Source organism: Hoplias malabaricus, chromosome 5 (assembly GCF_029633855.1).
Source record: "Hoplias malabaricus isolate fHopMal1 chromosome 5, fHopMal1.hap1, whole genome shotgun sequence".
Classification (NCBI taxonomy): domain Eukaryota; kingdom Metazoa; phylum Chordata; class Actinopteri; order Characiformes; family Erythrinidae; genus Hoplias; species Hoplias malabaricus.
In genome coordinates this window covers 28,508,930-28,525,686 of record NC_089804.1, presented here as the reverse complement: position 1 = coordinate 28,525,686, position 16,757 = coordinate 28,508,930, and the positions used below count along the sequence as shown (strand labels likewise).

The following is a 16,757-nucleotide window of genomic DNA, read 5'->3' as shown; positions in this document are numbered from 1 at the left end:
AAATGTCATTATTAATCTGACTTTGCTGATGTGATGTTCTAACCGAAACTCTATCCATGGTAGAGTAATATTATTCACTGGTTCCACTATAGCAGCTGATAGAAAATATAATATGACTTGGGTCAACAGATAGGATAAATATATCTGATAACTGTCCCCCCCCCTCCTCCAAGTAATTCTTGGTTAAAACAAAGCAATGCTGGAATCAATATAAAATTAAATATGATTTAGTGTGTTCTATATTTAAATCCATGGGAAGGTACCTATATCGAATGTTTTTTTTTATGTTTTAAACTGTGTGTATACCTGAGTTTTCAAAGTCTCTGGGTCATCTGTGACTGTCTCTCTTTTCATGCCAGGTTTCCAGGCGTTTTCAGCCTTTTTCAGCTGCACATCATCATTCACAGAAACATTCATGATGATCTTCCGTGGTGGTGGCCGCCGGGCACCCAGGCTGAGGAGCTAAGAACAAGAAACCAGATTGTTACTATGGCAACAAAGACTTTGTGCTACGTATATTCTGTCAATGCCACATCAAAATCAGTTGCACATACTTACTACCACTTGCATTGCATGAAAATTTGTGTGGAACAAACCAATTGAAACACAATTACTTGAAATAAATACTTACTACCAAAAACACATGTTGCAGGTGGATTGGCGACTCGAAAGTGTCCGTAGGTGTGAGTGTGTGAGTGAATGTGTGTGTGTCTGTGTTGCCCTGTGAAGGACTGGCGTCCCCTCCAGGGTGTATTCCCGCCTTGCGCCCGATGATTCCAGGTAGGCTCTGGACCCCCCGCGACCCTAAATTGGATAAGCGGTTACAGATAATGGATGGATGGATGAAATTCTCACTACATGACATTAAACGAAAGAAACTTTTGCTCCTTCCCCTATAAGGTTTCAATTTTGATGTTAAAACAGATGATTTATGATCTATAACAAAGAATAAATGCATACACTTAAATTATTAAACTAGGCTAACATATTTGCAGTGCATAAACCCACCTGATGCTGAATAAATTTCATGTCAACATCTCTGAACTATCTTACATATAAGTTATAATATGTCTGAAGCCTATTAATAAGGTATGTGAGTTTCCATGTCATGAAGGTCATGCAGAATAAAATGCTACCTTTTGGCAGCAATTCACCATATTAAAGGCAAGTTAATTTAAAATAATAACAATATCACACATGCTGATATTTGTGACAATATTTGTTAGTAATGCCAATTTTGTTGTGCCATTGTTGTGATTCATTCATTCATTCATTCATTATCTGTAACCGCTTATCCAGTTCAGGGTCGCGGTGGGTCCAGAGCCTAGCTGGAATCATTGGGCGCAAGGCGGGTATACACCCTGGAGGGGGCACCAGTCCTTCACAGGGCAACACACACATTCACTCACACCTACAGACACTCGCCAATCCACCTACCAACGTGTGTTTTTGGACTGTGGGAGGAAACTGGAGTACATGCGGACACAGGGAGAACACACCACACTCCTCACAGACAGTCACCCGGAGCGGGAATCGAACCCAGAACCTCCAGGCCCCTGGTGCTGTGTGACTGAGAAACTACCTGCTGCGCCACCGTGCCGCCCATTGTTGTGATGTCTTCAGCAAACAAGTCACACATCAATAATCAAACTTTGTTTAAACAAACTTTTGCCCAAAGTTCAATAGTTACTTTTCCTAAGAGTTTGTAAAATGACATTTTTATGAAATGTTAAAAAAAGTATTTTAAGAAACTGTTTAATATTTTCTTGCACATAATCTCATATCAAGTAAGACTTCTTGAGGATCATGATGCTGAAAACTAAATTAGTTCATTATAGTCAAAACAAAACAGACAAAGGATTGTTTTTACTAATAGAAACATTTTTTCACTTAATTGTAAAATAATCATGAAAATCAACCAACTAGAAAAGTCTGCAAAGACAACAAAATGTGGTAAAAATCAGGACAGTGTGTGGATGTGTGTGTACATCACTCACTGCTGGTCCTCGTGCTCCTGCTAACGATCTGGTAAAATCAGCGAAAGCTGGAGTGAAGTCTGGCCCCCTGGCGAGCAATCGAGGGTCCACCATCCTAATCAATGGTACCTTGATTTGGTTAATCTGAAAAAGCGCAATTCAAAAATATCATGAGTTCACCAGCAGAGGGGAGACATGAAGTCAAATATGAAAGAAAAGCCAGATTTCCCCATTCCGTTCCACTCTATACAGAACAAAACCCTCCATAAACTGAGCTGATAGCAGTGTGGCTGTCACTGCTGATTGCATCTAAAAAAGCAATTTGATATAGATCTTATTTGTGTGATTTTGCACATTAGTCTACCTTCACAATGGCTGCATCAGAGCACAAAGGACACATTATAAAACCTTTAGACAAATTGCATTAATGCATTTAAATCTTCTGTTAACAAATTCAGAGGTAGTAATAAGTAAATAAGCTAAATGCTAATCAACAGTTGAAATCACATTTAAACAAACAAAGAAAATACCCAATCTAAAATTTATAAAATTAAGTGCATTGTAATGGTCTTGCAGAATATCCACAATTTAAAAAATTGTTTCAGAAGTAAGAATGGTAGCAGTTTAATAAAGGAAATGTCCCTTCCTGTATTAAGAAAATTAATTTTAATTTTTAGTAATCTGTTACAGAATTTGTTTCATTTTCCTATTATGTTACAATGCACTTTTGCCACTACATCAGAACTGGAGCTGCAGAAAATATCAGATCATGTAAAGCGTAGAAATAGAGTGGAAATCATGTCTATGTGGCACAACTTGTGTACCCAGAATATAAGCCCAGATTTATTTTTGAATGATAATATAGCCAATGAAACAATGAAGATATATATATATATATATATATATATATATATATATATATATATATATATATATATATATATATATATATAAACAGCACATTTAATTTAGAGGGCTGTGTTGGATAAAGATAATACCCAAGAAAATATGATATAGCTCCTACATCATTTGTTTGTGCCCTGGGTAACTTACAGTACCTCCCAGAAGGGAGCAGTATGTCCTTGTCATAAGGACCAACCCTCTGCATCCATTTCCTATCAGCATGTTTAACAAATTATGCCCCATTAACCACGTGACAGAAAGTGAAAACCAGATGGTAGTAATGCAACATTCAAAGTGACATCTAAACTAGTAACTCGATCTGAAACTGAAAGTACTGAATGCTTAAGATAAGAAATGAGTCAAGCATCTGAGTGACTGCATCCAAATAGCTCGTTTATTTTGAGTCACAATTTTATCATCCATCATTGTGACCTACAAAATTTCCCCCTCACCCCAAATTTAGTCCATCTGGTAGGTCTTGTGTCTGCAGTTACAATCATTCAATCATTGTGCAAACTGCCTGTGTAAACCATCACACACTTACACAATTTGCCTGTTACCATAAAATAATGTAAATGCACTTTTTTTGGCTGAACTACTGCCTTAACTGAAGAGAGTTCAGAGAAGATTAGGGTGTGAAATTGTAAATGTGATGTGGACAGTATGAAATTTCCCGCTTGTCTTTCGGCTAAATTGAGCTCACTGCCAAGTGTGACATAACCATAATGCAATTTTAATGGAAACAGGATGTCTGAAGGCTCTGAACAGAGTTGCCCAGCAGAGACAGATATGAGCTCCAGTCCTAACTTCAGGCTGTTTTTGTACACAAGAAACATGAGGAAACAACTACACTGCTTTTATAGGTATAAAACAGCATTGTTAGATTGTGCTTTTTTCATACAAGTCAAAATTGGGATTCACCTGACTGAATGTGTTAACAATCTTGATTTTGTGGTCAAGGGTTCTGCTTAAGTAGTTAAGAATATTTTCTAAGACGTTTTAGACACATTTGGTTCATATGTTTCTAACTACTGATAAAATCTCAAAATGAACTGAACATTCCAGAAGGTCTAGGACTCGGGGTTTCTCTTTTAGATCAAGTTTGTCCTCAATCCTTTCTTAAGCAAGAATCAGAATTTTGGTTAGAATGGTCTGGCTGAACCCGGCAATTACAGCAGTCCTACTCTAATCTAATATGACATAAACGAAACTAATGTAATGCTATAAACTTTCAACACCGCACTGCTCAGCATTCTCTGGCAAAACTAATCCAGCAACAAGAAGATACCCATTAATAGAGTTAATAAAGTGGAGGAACTCACCTTGTCTAGAACAACGTCACTGATTGGAGGTAAACCCTCGGGTTTCTGCATACATGCCGGCATGAACTGGAAGCCCAACAAGAAGTCCCGGTCATACTGCTTTTTACCATTGGACTGTATAAGCACTGAAAAAAACAGAAGATAGAAAGTCCATAACACCATAAATGTTCAGTATGCAGTATGCAAAATCAACACTTCAAATTCACTGGCAGAGACACGTTTGTAATCCTTGATTTTGTGATTTCTTTAGACTTCCAAACAAACAAAAAAGCAGATCCAAAACACTCAAAACAATACAGCTCAGAAGTGACTCTTCTGCTTGAAACAGGTGGCCAGTCTATAAGGCCTAGTCACCTAACAACCAGTCACCGTTTGTAAATTTGTCCTTGCTTAGAACATTGTTTCTAGCTTCTGAAGGCTGTTAACCATGAGCATCCTTCGCGCCCAGAAAACAAAAGGTATCATACAGGTTAATTATTTTTCAGTGTAAATGTACCTTTAAAAAGTTAAAACAGTGGTTGTTAAATGTGTTAAAAGATACATTGCATTCTCTTGTCCAGATGGAGAGGTAAATATTTGTAAGCTTTCATTATAGAACTGCGCAAAATAGAGTAATTACATATAAGTACTGGATGTTAAACGAGGCATATGAATAAACAAGTTAAAAACCTACAATTCATGTCAAATATGGTACAATTATGTTCCCAGGCTAAAATGTACCCTTGAGGGTACCAACACAGTGACAGCAAAAGGCATCACCAAAGTGCCAGTTTTTCTGAGAGTGTACAAGAACTGCCGTTTACAGCCATATCAAATGGACATTACAAAGTGGCCCAGGTATTCATGCTCTTCCACCAAACATGTTGACTAATAATTTCCACCTCATGATACTTACTTGACTCTGCTATTTTGCTTTTTCACATGTTCTGTTCCAAAAAAACACAAACAAAATCCCACCCCCATAATAAATAAATAAAAAAATAAATGATGAGCAACAGTGCTCGATACCCCCTCCATTGATGTTGTGGTTTTCAAAACACGCAAAAAGGGATTTTTGTGACATCACAAGCTACAATTAGCTTTCACCAGGATCAGGGGTGAAAAGTGCGACAAGTCATGCTGAGCAGAGTCAAGTAGGTACAAACACCATTAATGTGCAGTTATTTGTCATTGTACAACATACAAAGAAATGTGTCTTCTGCATTTAACCCATCTGTGGCAGTGAACACACACACACACACACACACACTATTGCACTAGGGACTGTGAACATACACCCAGAGTGTAGGGCAGTGTAGGGCGCCTGTAGAGCAGTTGTGGGTTCGGTGCCTTGCTCAAGGGCACCTCAGCTGTTGACTGAGGGAGGACAGTGCTATTACTTTAATCCCACCGCCCACCATATTCCTGTCGGTCATGGGAATCAAACCAACAACTTCAGTCCTAAGCACTCTTCTCTAACCATTAGGTCACTTACCATAAAATATACCTCACACATATATTTCACATGCTGATGTCATAAGACAATCAATATTTTAATCTTCATCTGTGAGTAGCCTAAAGTTTTGGCTCATCTGTGTATGTTTTTACTTGAATATTGGGAAACTGTGACTGTGAACATTTAAACAAATAAATAAATAAAACAAATTCTTATGTGACACAACCCTTACCCTCCTGGATAAGTGATGGGGTCCCTGTAGAGCATTTCCTGTCTTCAGTGATCCCACTGTCCATGCTCTCTGTCTCTGACACATGTCCAGCTCCATTCCTTAGTGGTTCCACCTCAGTTTCTCCATTCTCCTCAAGAACAGGAGGGCTCTCTTGAAGCTCCTTGACTGGAGCGGAGCCGTTTGTAATCTCTGGCCGAGACGCTTCATCTTTAGCAGAACTGTCTGTAATTGGCTCCTCCTGGGGTGTAAACAAAGGAACAGAGACAAGCTTTTAGTTATATGCAACTGCAAATAAGAATCAGACAAGGATTTGTAAACCAAGTATTCCCTTCTCCCTAAAATACGGTCAGTGAGGCAAAAGCAGATAAAGGCTCCTTTATCTACTACCTTTATCTCCTCCTGTTATCTCTTTAAAACGTAAGATAAAGTTGAAATGAAAGAGGAAAAAAGGTAGGATTTAGTACATACCTATGTAAAGATATCAGCTAAAAATGTATGTTAATTTACGACACACAAAACGAAGGGTGCTCTAGTACGCTCTCATCCAATTTAACTTCTGCAAGTGGTAGTGACATATCTTACCAACTGGCATCATGCACTATGCCTTCTGATATCATGAGAAAAATGCCTTAAACTACATTAAGCTGTTACAAAATCTTAATTAGATATGCTTATTGTTGCATAACACTGTACCAGACCACATTAATTAGCCATCTTTTGTCCAAGCGTCCAATGTCCAGTGCAAAACATTCTTATCCCAAAGAAGTCTTGGCTGATACATTTTATTTACAGTAAGGTTGAATAGTGTAAATCTGATTCTTTTCCAAGGTATAATTAACATTGTCATTACATTCAATGGAACACCACAAATACACACACCTCACACTCCTTGTGTTGAGGCTCCACATTCACACACTCTTCATTTGGTCTGTTCCAGCCCTTTGGTGCTTCAGAAGCAGCTTGTGCTAATGGAGAGGAATTAAAAATTGTTTGAAAATATTCACTTGATTAATACACAGAAAAACTACTTTCACAAACAAATTTCACAATCAAAGTGTGTATAACAAAAAAGGTGATATTTTTTCACCCTGGAATTTATGCTACAAGCTGAAACCTAATCAAGACACTAAACAACAAAATTAGCAAATATACATGTTCCATGTATATGGTTCAAATAATTCAGCAATATAAATATCTTTAAATATAAATTATTCTGTTTAAAAACCATGCAATTAATTCAGCAATGTTAGAGTTATTTGTAAACTTTGTAAACTGAAATAAGCTGCAATACTGAGTCAAGAATGATTTAAAAATACATGCTTAAATATAGCACCCTTCTGCTTCTGCAAGTTGCCTTGTGTAAAGCCTGAAATTTTCAATCAAAGTCAGAACTGTTGGGCTGGATTTAGCAATAGCATTTTGAACCACATCAGACATCTTTGTGTACAAATGTCACCCACGCACTGGTTCAAAGAAGTTGCGTCTCAATGGGCTAGATACCTGAGTAACACGAGTGGGGGCGTAGCTCACTGCTGATCTATAAAGCACTAGTGAATGGAGTACACTTATGAGGCATGGAATGAGCGAGTGAAAAAAGGCTTAGTGAGAAACATATGCCAAGTTTGCTTATAGTGAAATTGTTTCATTTTCTTTTTCACTTGATACCAGAAAAATAATGTTGAATACTTTGTTGTCTTCTCCTTGAATGCCCCTTCAATGGAAATTTTGTGCAATTACATATTTGCACTTGAAAGATTATTAATTCCCCAAATTTGCTGTAAAAACTGCAGGTGAGTCTCTAATATTAAATTTAACTACTAATGTTTATTTATAAGTTTGTTTAAATTAATATTATTAAAGACCTTCCTTGCCAGGAAAGTACTAGGCCTATATAATATAAATTTTATACATGGATGACTGTCTGTGAGGAATTTGGTGTGTTTTCCCTGTGAGTTTCCTCCGGGTGCTCCGGTTTCCTCCCACGGTCCAAAAACACACATTGGTAGGTGGATTCATGACCCAAAAAGAGTCACGAATCCAAATAGGTGACTGTGAGTGAATGTGTGAATGTGTCGCCCTGTGAAGGACTGGCACCCACTCCAGTGTGTGTTCCTGCCATGCATCCAGTGATTCCGGACCCACTGCGACCCTGAACTGGATAAGCGCTTACAGAATATGAATGAATGGATACACATATATATGGCATTGTGATAAAGGTTTCATGATTGTTGGAGACAAAAAAATATGCATGGTACCTGCTGGCATCATCTTTCTGGAATTAGTTTGACTTGGTGACTCTGAATAACCATCAGGCTCATGCATGGCCGCCTCAATTTTTACGTGGATGTTATTAGTGTCTGTGGTTTTGCTTATTTCTTCGGTTTCACTGGAAATTGGTTTAAGTACTGGCGAGAGACCAGGAGGGGGCGCTACAGCAGCTGTGGTGATGCTAGAGGGCGATGAGTTGGTTGAGGAGGATGAAGTCTGGGTGCCATGGTCAAATGGCGAAGACGGACTTTCTGCCTGGAGATGTTCTCTTAAAACAGGAGCTTCATTTTGAGGTTCTTCTGTAACAAGTGAGCTTATGGTTGAAAACTGAGGGTTAGGTGTAGGAGGAGCAAGGGTCTCCTGAGATGAACATTCTGTTTCACAGCAGGGAGAGGGAGCTGGAGAATCAGCTAAACCATTAACTGCTTTCAGAGGAGGTGAAGGAGAGGCTGAAGGGCTTGGAGAAACTTCTGGAAGAGAATTATCTGTGTCGGGGGCAGGAGATTGGGGTAAAACAGCAGAAACTGTAGAAATGGGCTGAAGATGCTCTTCAGGTTCTCCTGCAGCAGTAGGCTTGCATGTGCTAAGAGAAAGTGGAACACTAGGGGGTGCTGCAGGCATCTCTGGTTCTATGAGAGAAGGAGAAGAAGAGCCTGATAAAGGAAGACTTTGAGATTCTCTCTGTTCCATGGAGGGTTCTGAAGTCCTAAGTCCAGGGGATGAAGGTGTACGGGGGCTGGAATCCACTCTAGACTTGTCCTCTAATAATAATGCATTAAAAAAAAAAGGTTAGGCATTCAAACATCATTAAGCTATTTTGTATCCCTCTCACTCTGTTGTTTATTTAATCTGATCTCAATTTTCTTACATTTGTTTACACTTTTATATACTAAATTTGGTCATATAATACCTTACTTTATATATATTAAATGATATACAAGACTAACTAAAAATCTGAGTGAACAGCTTACCCGAAGAAGGCTTAATGTCTGTAGATACAGGGCTAAGTCTATAAGGTGGATCCATGTTCATCCACTGCTCAGGAGTTTGACTGGCACTCCTCTGTTGTGGATACAAAAGAGGACAAATGCATGAGTTTTATCAATATTGGCAAAATCACTGAAAATAAAGCATTACTTACAACAACAAGCTTGCCATCATATTGTAATGAACTGACATATATTAGAATTTCATTTTGGTAAAAATATATACATTTTTTTCTTTTTACATACTTTATTTAACTTTACTGTAATCAATTATAACATTCCAAAACCAAACAATTGAAGTGTGGTTTGCATTTAATAACCGTGTGTTTGTGCTGAACCAACCTGAGGTGGTGTGGGGGTGGAGAATGTGTGACCCACAGGGGGTGTGGGATTCCTGCTCCCGGACATGATCTCCTCTGTGATGTCCTTTCCTCCCTGGTTAGGATCTCTGATCCGGATCTGCAAGGAAAATCAAATGAACAGCAGAGAGGTCACTCAACAGTGGAGCAGGAACAGCAGGAATGGAATTTATTCTTGCAAACTATAATTCAAGCAAATCCCAGTGTTATATGATATGGCACCTGCCCAAGACGCACCTTTTTTGACAAAGTGAGAGAAAAGTAGTAATGCTCAGCAGCCATTGGGACATGCCATAAAACTGGGTGTTGGAAACTTTTTTAGACTTTTTTTTTTAACGTTGGGCTTGATTTTGTTTTTATTTATCTTGATGTATCTCTCATCCTAAGTGAAAAAAAAAAATCAGAGAATGGAAAACTGCCAGAAGCCCCCAGAGTTGTGGCTGGATAACGCACACACTGCAAATAATATAAATTTAAACTTTTACTACTTTTAGTGATTAGGTAAAAGACTGTGTTGCTGTGCCAATTTTTGCAGCAGGGAAAAAGCTCTGCTTACATAATAAAACTGATGCTTATAATAAAGCATTTTTAGTTCAGGACATGGCTAAACATAAAATATTTACGTTAAAAGTAATCAATCAGCAAAGTATATAACCTTGAATTCTACCCATTCTTGTCCGTTGTAGATCTAATGTGGATGTCTGAATTTCTCAATATTGTTTATGACAAAATCAAACAAACAACAAAAAAACCGCTGTAACACAAATCATCACAGTGAACAAGGCTTTATCAAAATAATAGAAAATGTATATATTGTGCAGCACTACCAGTTGCTATTGTGAAAATATCTTTCAGTGTTGTGACATATCTGCCTTATTGCTTTTTAAACACGGGGTCCTCGACTTACGACATCGATCCGTTCCTACGTCGCGTCGTAAACCGATTTTCGGTGTAGGTCGAAACACACGTACATACTGTACGTAAATAACATACTGTAAGCATTTATCCTATCCTAACACCTATCCTAACACAGTAATTATCAAAAAACACCTCGGCCCGAGCCGCGTAACCGTGTATTCTTCCGCCGCGCACACCAAACACGACGCAAAACCACTTAAGTCGAAACAAGACTTTATACAGTAAATGGGAGATGTGTCATAACCACGAAACATTGTAACTCGGGACTGACGTAACCCGAGGACCTCCTGTACACTTACTGGCTTCTTCTCACGCTTGGCTGGAGGAGGCTGCTGTGGTACTGTAGGCACTATGATGGGGGCAGAAGAAGGGTATACAGCCTGACCTGGAAAATATGTTGGACCAGCTGCTGCCGGAGCTAAAGAAACAGAGAGAGAATGAAGCTTATTGCTTGACATTTCTATTCTTTTAAAAGGATACAGATTGGTATAGAACATAAAGATCAGATGTAGATTACATTACCCATCTGCACAATGAGATTAAAGTAAAAGAAAATGGCACTCCTAACAACTGTGATGTGCTGTTGTCTAGACACTGCTATCAAGTAAAAATGTAAACAAACAGAACAAAAGAAAATTTGCTAATCAAACCATGAAGCTCCCAAAAGTCATACTGAAATAAAAGCCATGGTTATTCTGGAAGATATTTGTTCCTTTCTGTTAAATATACGGTTTATGCTTTTTGATCAGGAGAAATGAATACCTAATATTTTTTTAAAAAGTCCTTGACTTCTGTTTTCATTAAGGTAAAAGCTATCTGTATTTACTGAGAAGTTCCCTAGACACATTGCCGGTCTAACAAAAGAAAGAGTGAGTCACAGCGCCGGTGTGATCCATTTCGTATGAGTCACTGATCAAAACAGCTACTGAGGAGAACATACTGGAGCATGAACAAACCATCCAGATCAGGCAGCTATCAGACAGGCTGAAAATAACCACACGTAACTAAAACCAGCTGGGTGAGAGAGACAAACAGGCTGAAAAATGCACTGGAGTCTGTAATGCAGATTTAATTTTGGGTGCACTGACCGTAGGGTGTGGGGTATTCCCCTGGTCCAGGTCCGGAGTAAAAGGTTCCAGACGTGGGAGGTGGCACAGAGTACTGCTGTGGGGGTCCAACGTAAGGTGCACTATGACGATACTGAGAACAGAGAAGAGAAACTATATATTGGGTTCAGTGCTGACACAAGTGATAACCTAAACAGCCAAATCAGGCTTTGTGTACATAAAAAGAAAACATGTAACTTAAATGTAAGTTAATGATATATGTCATGGAATAACTACAGAAGAAATTCAACATTTAACTAATTTACGAACGGAAAACTACCGACTGTTAAATGTACACTATATAGACAAATGTATTGGGACACAGATCCTAATCACAGAATTAAGGTGTTTGATTTTACTGAATTACCACAGGTGTATAGCATCAAGCACCTAGCCATACAGTTTGCCTTTTTGTGCCATACATGCCATACATTTGTGAAAGAATGTGTCATTCTAAACAGCTCACTGAATTCAAGTGTGGTACTTTAATAGAATGCCACCATTGTGACAAGTCAGTTTGTGAAATTTCTTCCCTCCTTGATACTCTATGATCAACAGCGAGTGGTATAATTAAAAACTGAAAGATTTAGGAACCACATCAACTCAGCCACAAAGTGGCAAAAACAAATTTATAGAGCGGGGTCACAAGAGCTTAGGAGCACAGTGCCAAAAAAATCACCAACATTCTGCTGACTCAATAACTGCAGAGTTTCAAACCTCCAGTGACGTCAACATGAGCACAAAAGCCTTAAATCACCAAGTACAATGAAAAACATCAGATGTTGCAGTGTAACGCATGCCTCCACTGGACTCTGATGCAGTAGAAACATGTTCTGTGGATTGACCAACCAGGTTTCTCTATCTGGCTGTTTAATGGTTTTCAATTTAATTGGGTTTTCAAGAGAACTTCACCTGACTGACTGCATTTTGCCAACTCTAAAGGTGGGTGGAGGAGGAATAAAGCTATGAGGTTATTTTTCAGGGGTTGGTCAAGGCCGCATAATTCCAATAACATTTTGGACATTATGCCTCCAACTTTGTGGGAACAGTTTTTGGCCCGTTTCTGTTCCAACATGAATTTGTCCTATTGCACAAAGCAAAGGCCATAAAAGCATGGCTGAATGAGTTTGGTGTGAAAGAAATTGACTGGCCCGCAGAGTTCTGACCTCAACCCCAGCAAACACTTTTGGGATGAAATAGGACCAAGATTGTGAGCCAAGGTCTCTTGTCCAACATCAGTGTCTGACCTCACAAATGCTCTTGGGAATGAATGGGCAAATATTCACACAGACACAGCAAACTCTTATAGAAAGCGTTCCCAGAAGAGTGGAAGCTTGGGGGGGGGTGGGGTCCATAATAATGCATATGGATTTAGGATAGGATGTCATAAAATATCCAGTAGGCATAATGTGTAGGTTTCCCAAGTATCAGAGTGTTTTTTCACATCACTTGCAAATACCAACAAAATACCTTTCTGCAAATTTAGTAGATATGGCATAATTATTTTCCAAGGATTTTAGATTTGACAATCAGGAGAAAATTTGCATTTTCAGCCAACAGATGACACATCAGAGTCCTACGAAAACAGTTAAAACTTCTTAGACTTTTAGAGAGAGGTGGTGAATGTTTGTTTGAGTCATCAGCTGAAAGCTAATAAATATTTCCAATACGTTTCTAGCTTAGTACTTGCTTAAATAAATAAAAATAATATACTGAAAAACTGAAAATGTTGAAGATTCTCACTAATATGGTCACAAATATTTATGCATGTGAAGCTTGGCCTTTTGATATTTTACTATATCATTATTGTCCAAAGTGAATCCTGCGTCTCCAAAATAGTGAATTTAAAGAAGAAATTTAAATTCAATGAAAGTAATGTAAAAATGTTTGATTTTAAGCAATTTTGGAATATTTCTATTGGTCATCATGAAACTTTCAACCAAATGTAAAAGACAGCTGACATTTAAAAATGTTGTAAAACAAACATACAAACAAACAAAAATAAACAAAAATAGAGATACATGTTTATCTTTGGACAGTGATGATATGTTGAAATATTTTGTAGTGCTGTAGATGCTGAATAGTGGTTGTTTTACTTCCATAAATGCATCTTGTTTGAGTGCTTTTTGTGTACCTGTGGTATGTAGTACTGAGCCGTCTGTGGTGATGGGAAGGGCACTGGGGTCATAGCCATCATGATGGTCTGATTGGGGGGGTAAACAGCAGCTGTTGGAGTCTGAGAGCCAGGCCGGATTGAGGGAGTGTTCGTGGGAAGAGCAGGTCTAGTTGTCTGCATCTGAGCCCTATGCAGAAACTAGAGACAGAGAAGAGGGTGAGAGGTGTAAATTTATTAGGAACCAATTCCTCCAAGTTCATTTGTAAAGTAAAATTGAATCAAGTAAACAAGAGGAAAAAAATATAATAAAAATTCCTAATTTGTATATTACTTTGCGGTTAGATTTGACTAAACACATTAATGAATAATGGTGATTTTGATATAACTTAAAATATATTAAATATGCGCTGCTCAACCAGCAATGCTTAATGGTTTAATAGTGTCCTTAACATTTGTTCCTATATAATTAGCCTTAGTTGGGTTATGTGAATAAAACATCAAAAACACTGTAAATAAGTACATGCTCATTTGCAAATTACTTTAAAAATACCAGCCTACTAAAGCACAATATCACAATAACAAACATTTTTAAACACACACACAAAGTCTAGAATTGAGGGGCATTATGGGTTCAGCGCCAGTACAATGCTTTGTTCACTCAGAGAACAGAGTGTGTGAAAACTGCAGGAGAATCCTCGCTCAGCTAATATTTCCTCAACAAACCAGGCTAATGGGGGAGCCAGCTGGGCAAAATCAAACCAAGAAGTGACCCTCTATTTTTCCAACTGCTCATACTCATTCTCTCTTTCTCACACACACACACAATAAATTGTATGTGGTTTCTGGCATTTTGACATATTATTGTCTATAAAAATGTTAAAAATAGCGATGCACAAATACCCCAACCCCCAAGTTTAATTAAAAACTTAATTGTTCATTTCTGGATCTGTTCATCTTTTATTTAGCCTTTTCCCGCATTACAACATCAATAATTTGAAATTTACCTCACAGACTGAAATGTGAAATGGCTGAACTATCAACAGACGGTGCAGTGGTGCCACCTTAAGTTCTTACTGTGAAATATGTCTGAATGAACAGTTTCTTCTCTCACATGCGTGCTTCAACATTAGGTTTCAGTCAGTCAATCAGTAAGCGCAAATGCCTCTTCTAGGCCTGCTCAGGTAGGCGGTCCTGCAAAAACCCACCTTGTTCAAGGACAGTCAAGATACTTGCACTTTTTCCACTTTGCTTGGGATGCCATCACTGATTGTGAAATAATAATTTCAGATCGTCAACATTTTGAGTTGTCTAATCATTAGTGCAGCACTAGGCACTATTAGAAATACCGGATACCAGTATTGGTATTCATGCATCTCTAGTTTAAAAGTATGTCACATATGCAACATTAAAGCAGTAATGGTAAAGCCTAAATTTTGTCTGGGTGTAAAAAAAAAAAAAGATTAACAAAAGTACAGACAGTGTCAGAAAACACATATGCAAGTCTTTTTTCCCTATTTAGACAACTGGGTCATATGTGAAAAATTAATGGAAAATTACTTTATATTTTCCTCTGTGTTATGCAAGTCTATTAAGACAACTTCAAAATTATAAATCTAAAGAAGTAAACTCAAGCCCACAATTGCGTCTTTGCTGATCAACTACATTTTATTGTTAGTGAAAACCAGTGTAAACGTTAGTCAAACAAAATTTAAACAATTTAACATAAACTGAATCAAGCAGTATCAATTAGAGTTACAAAGTAACTAAAATTTTAGCAACCATTCCTAACTGTGGATAAAGTGGAAGAAAACAGAGAACCTAAAGCGAATGCACAAAACTGACCGTTTCAAACACTACACTCACACAGGCCATGTGAAGAACGTAGTCCAAAACCAGTGCCAACAGTGGAGAAAAACCAAGAACAAATGTGTGTCTGCATATGTGTAAAAATACTATAACACATTAATTAAAATCCTTCATGCTAAAAATATTGAAATGCTTATATAATGATAGAATGCTTATATAAAAGATATATTCAAATAGATATTGATGTAAAAATTAAAGCTTTTATTTACTAACATCAATTTATATTTGCTGTAAATTTCTATTTTGCTGGTCCACAGAGCGGGTTTCCTCTGGGTGCTCCAGTTACCTCCCAGAGTCGAAATTTGCATGTTGGTTGGTGGAATGGTTATTTAAAAGCGTCTATAGCTATGAAGGTATGAGTGAATGTGTTAGTTCATAATGCCTGTCATGGATAAATGACCTGTCTACCATGTGTTCCTGCCTTGCACGGGGTGATTCTGGACCCACCATGCCCCTAATGAAGATGTACATATAAATTATGAGTGAATGCATGAATTACATAGAGCTGTACATTCACAGTTTTTAGATGACAGCACAGATGTTGCATAAACATTCAGAAGCATGCAGCTTATCTCATTTGTGAATGACCTACTCATGAATCATACATCAATTGTTTTCTTTTCACAAAAAAAAAAAAAAAAAAAAAACCCACATGGAAAGAGGAAAACGGGTCATGTTTCGTTTTTGATGAATGACAAAAAGCATTTAAAAGGGACATCTACGATTGCAGGGAAGCACTGTTCTCTCTGGTTTGTTTATGTTAAGGAGCTCTGCATCATTTAATGTGGAACAGTATGTTTGAGGGGAAAAAAATGACATGGCTGAAGTTTAACTTGTCTGTAAGGAGTCTGCTGACTTCAAACCCACAACTCGAACCCACAACTCCAGGTCCCTGACACTACTTCTTGCACCACTGTGCCGCACTTCCTTAAATTTATAAATCATATAAAACCAATAAATAAAAAAAATAAAATTAAGAACAGATAATCAGGATGATTGCAATGTTTACATATAGTTAGAGGTGGGTGATATGGCCCTAAAATAATATGACAATATTCCATGGTATTTTGGCACTAACAATATTCTTGGTGATATGACGAAACACTGAAAAATACTTTTGTTCATTTCAAAAACACACTATTGCACTATTATATATATATGTGTGTGTGTGTGTGTGTGTGTTATAATGTTATTAAACTGGAATGCATTATTTCAACATTTTACAAAAGCATTAAGCTACACAAGACTAGAATTACAGTAATATACCTCT

At 37.7% G+C, this 16,757-nt stretch overlaps 1 protein-coding gene across 3 annotated transcripts in view; it reads right to left on the bottom strand.

Annotated features, from left to right (window-relative positions):
• eif4g3a (eukaryotic translation initiation factor 4 gamma, 3a) overlaps nucleotides 1-16,757 on the bottom strand; it is a 58,382-nt gene that overhangs the window by 14,392 nt on the left and 27,233 nt on the right. For all 3 annotated transcript variants that reach the window (XM_066671082.1, XM_066671084.1, XM_066671083.1), the window contains exons 6-16: nucleotides 13,640-13,819; nucleotides 11,488-11,599; nucleotides 10,699-10,817; nucleotides 9,465-9,581; nucleotides 9,108-9,198; nucleotides 8,124-8,897; nucleotides 6,748-6,833; nucleotides 5,869-6,106; nucleotides 4,202-4,326; nucleotides 1,998-2,120; nucleotides 307-462 (exon numbers count right to left, since the gene is read on the bottom strand). In XM_066671082.1, coding sequence (XP_066527179.1) covers nucleotides 307-462; nucleotides 1,998-2,120; nucleotides 4,202-4,326; nucleotides 5,869-6,106; nucleotides 6,748-6,833; nucleotides 8,124-8,897; nucleotides 9,108-9,198; nucleotides 9,465-9,581; nucleotides 10,699-10,817; nucleotides 11,488-11,599; nucleotides 13,640-13,819 — 2,121 coding nt within the window. The remainder of the gene's footprint in view (nucleotides 1-306; nucleotides 463-1,997; nucleotides 2,121-4,201; nucleotides 4,327-5,868; nucleotides 6,107-6,747; nucleotides 6,834-8,123; nucleotides 8,898-9,107; nucleotides 9,199-9,464; nucleotides 9,582-10,698; nucleotides 10,818-11,487; nucleotides 11,600-13,639; nucleotides 13,820-16,757) is intronic.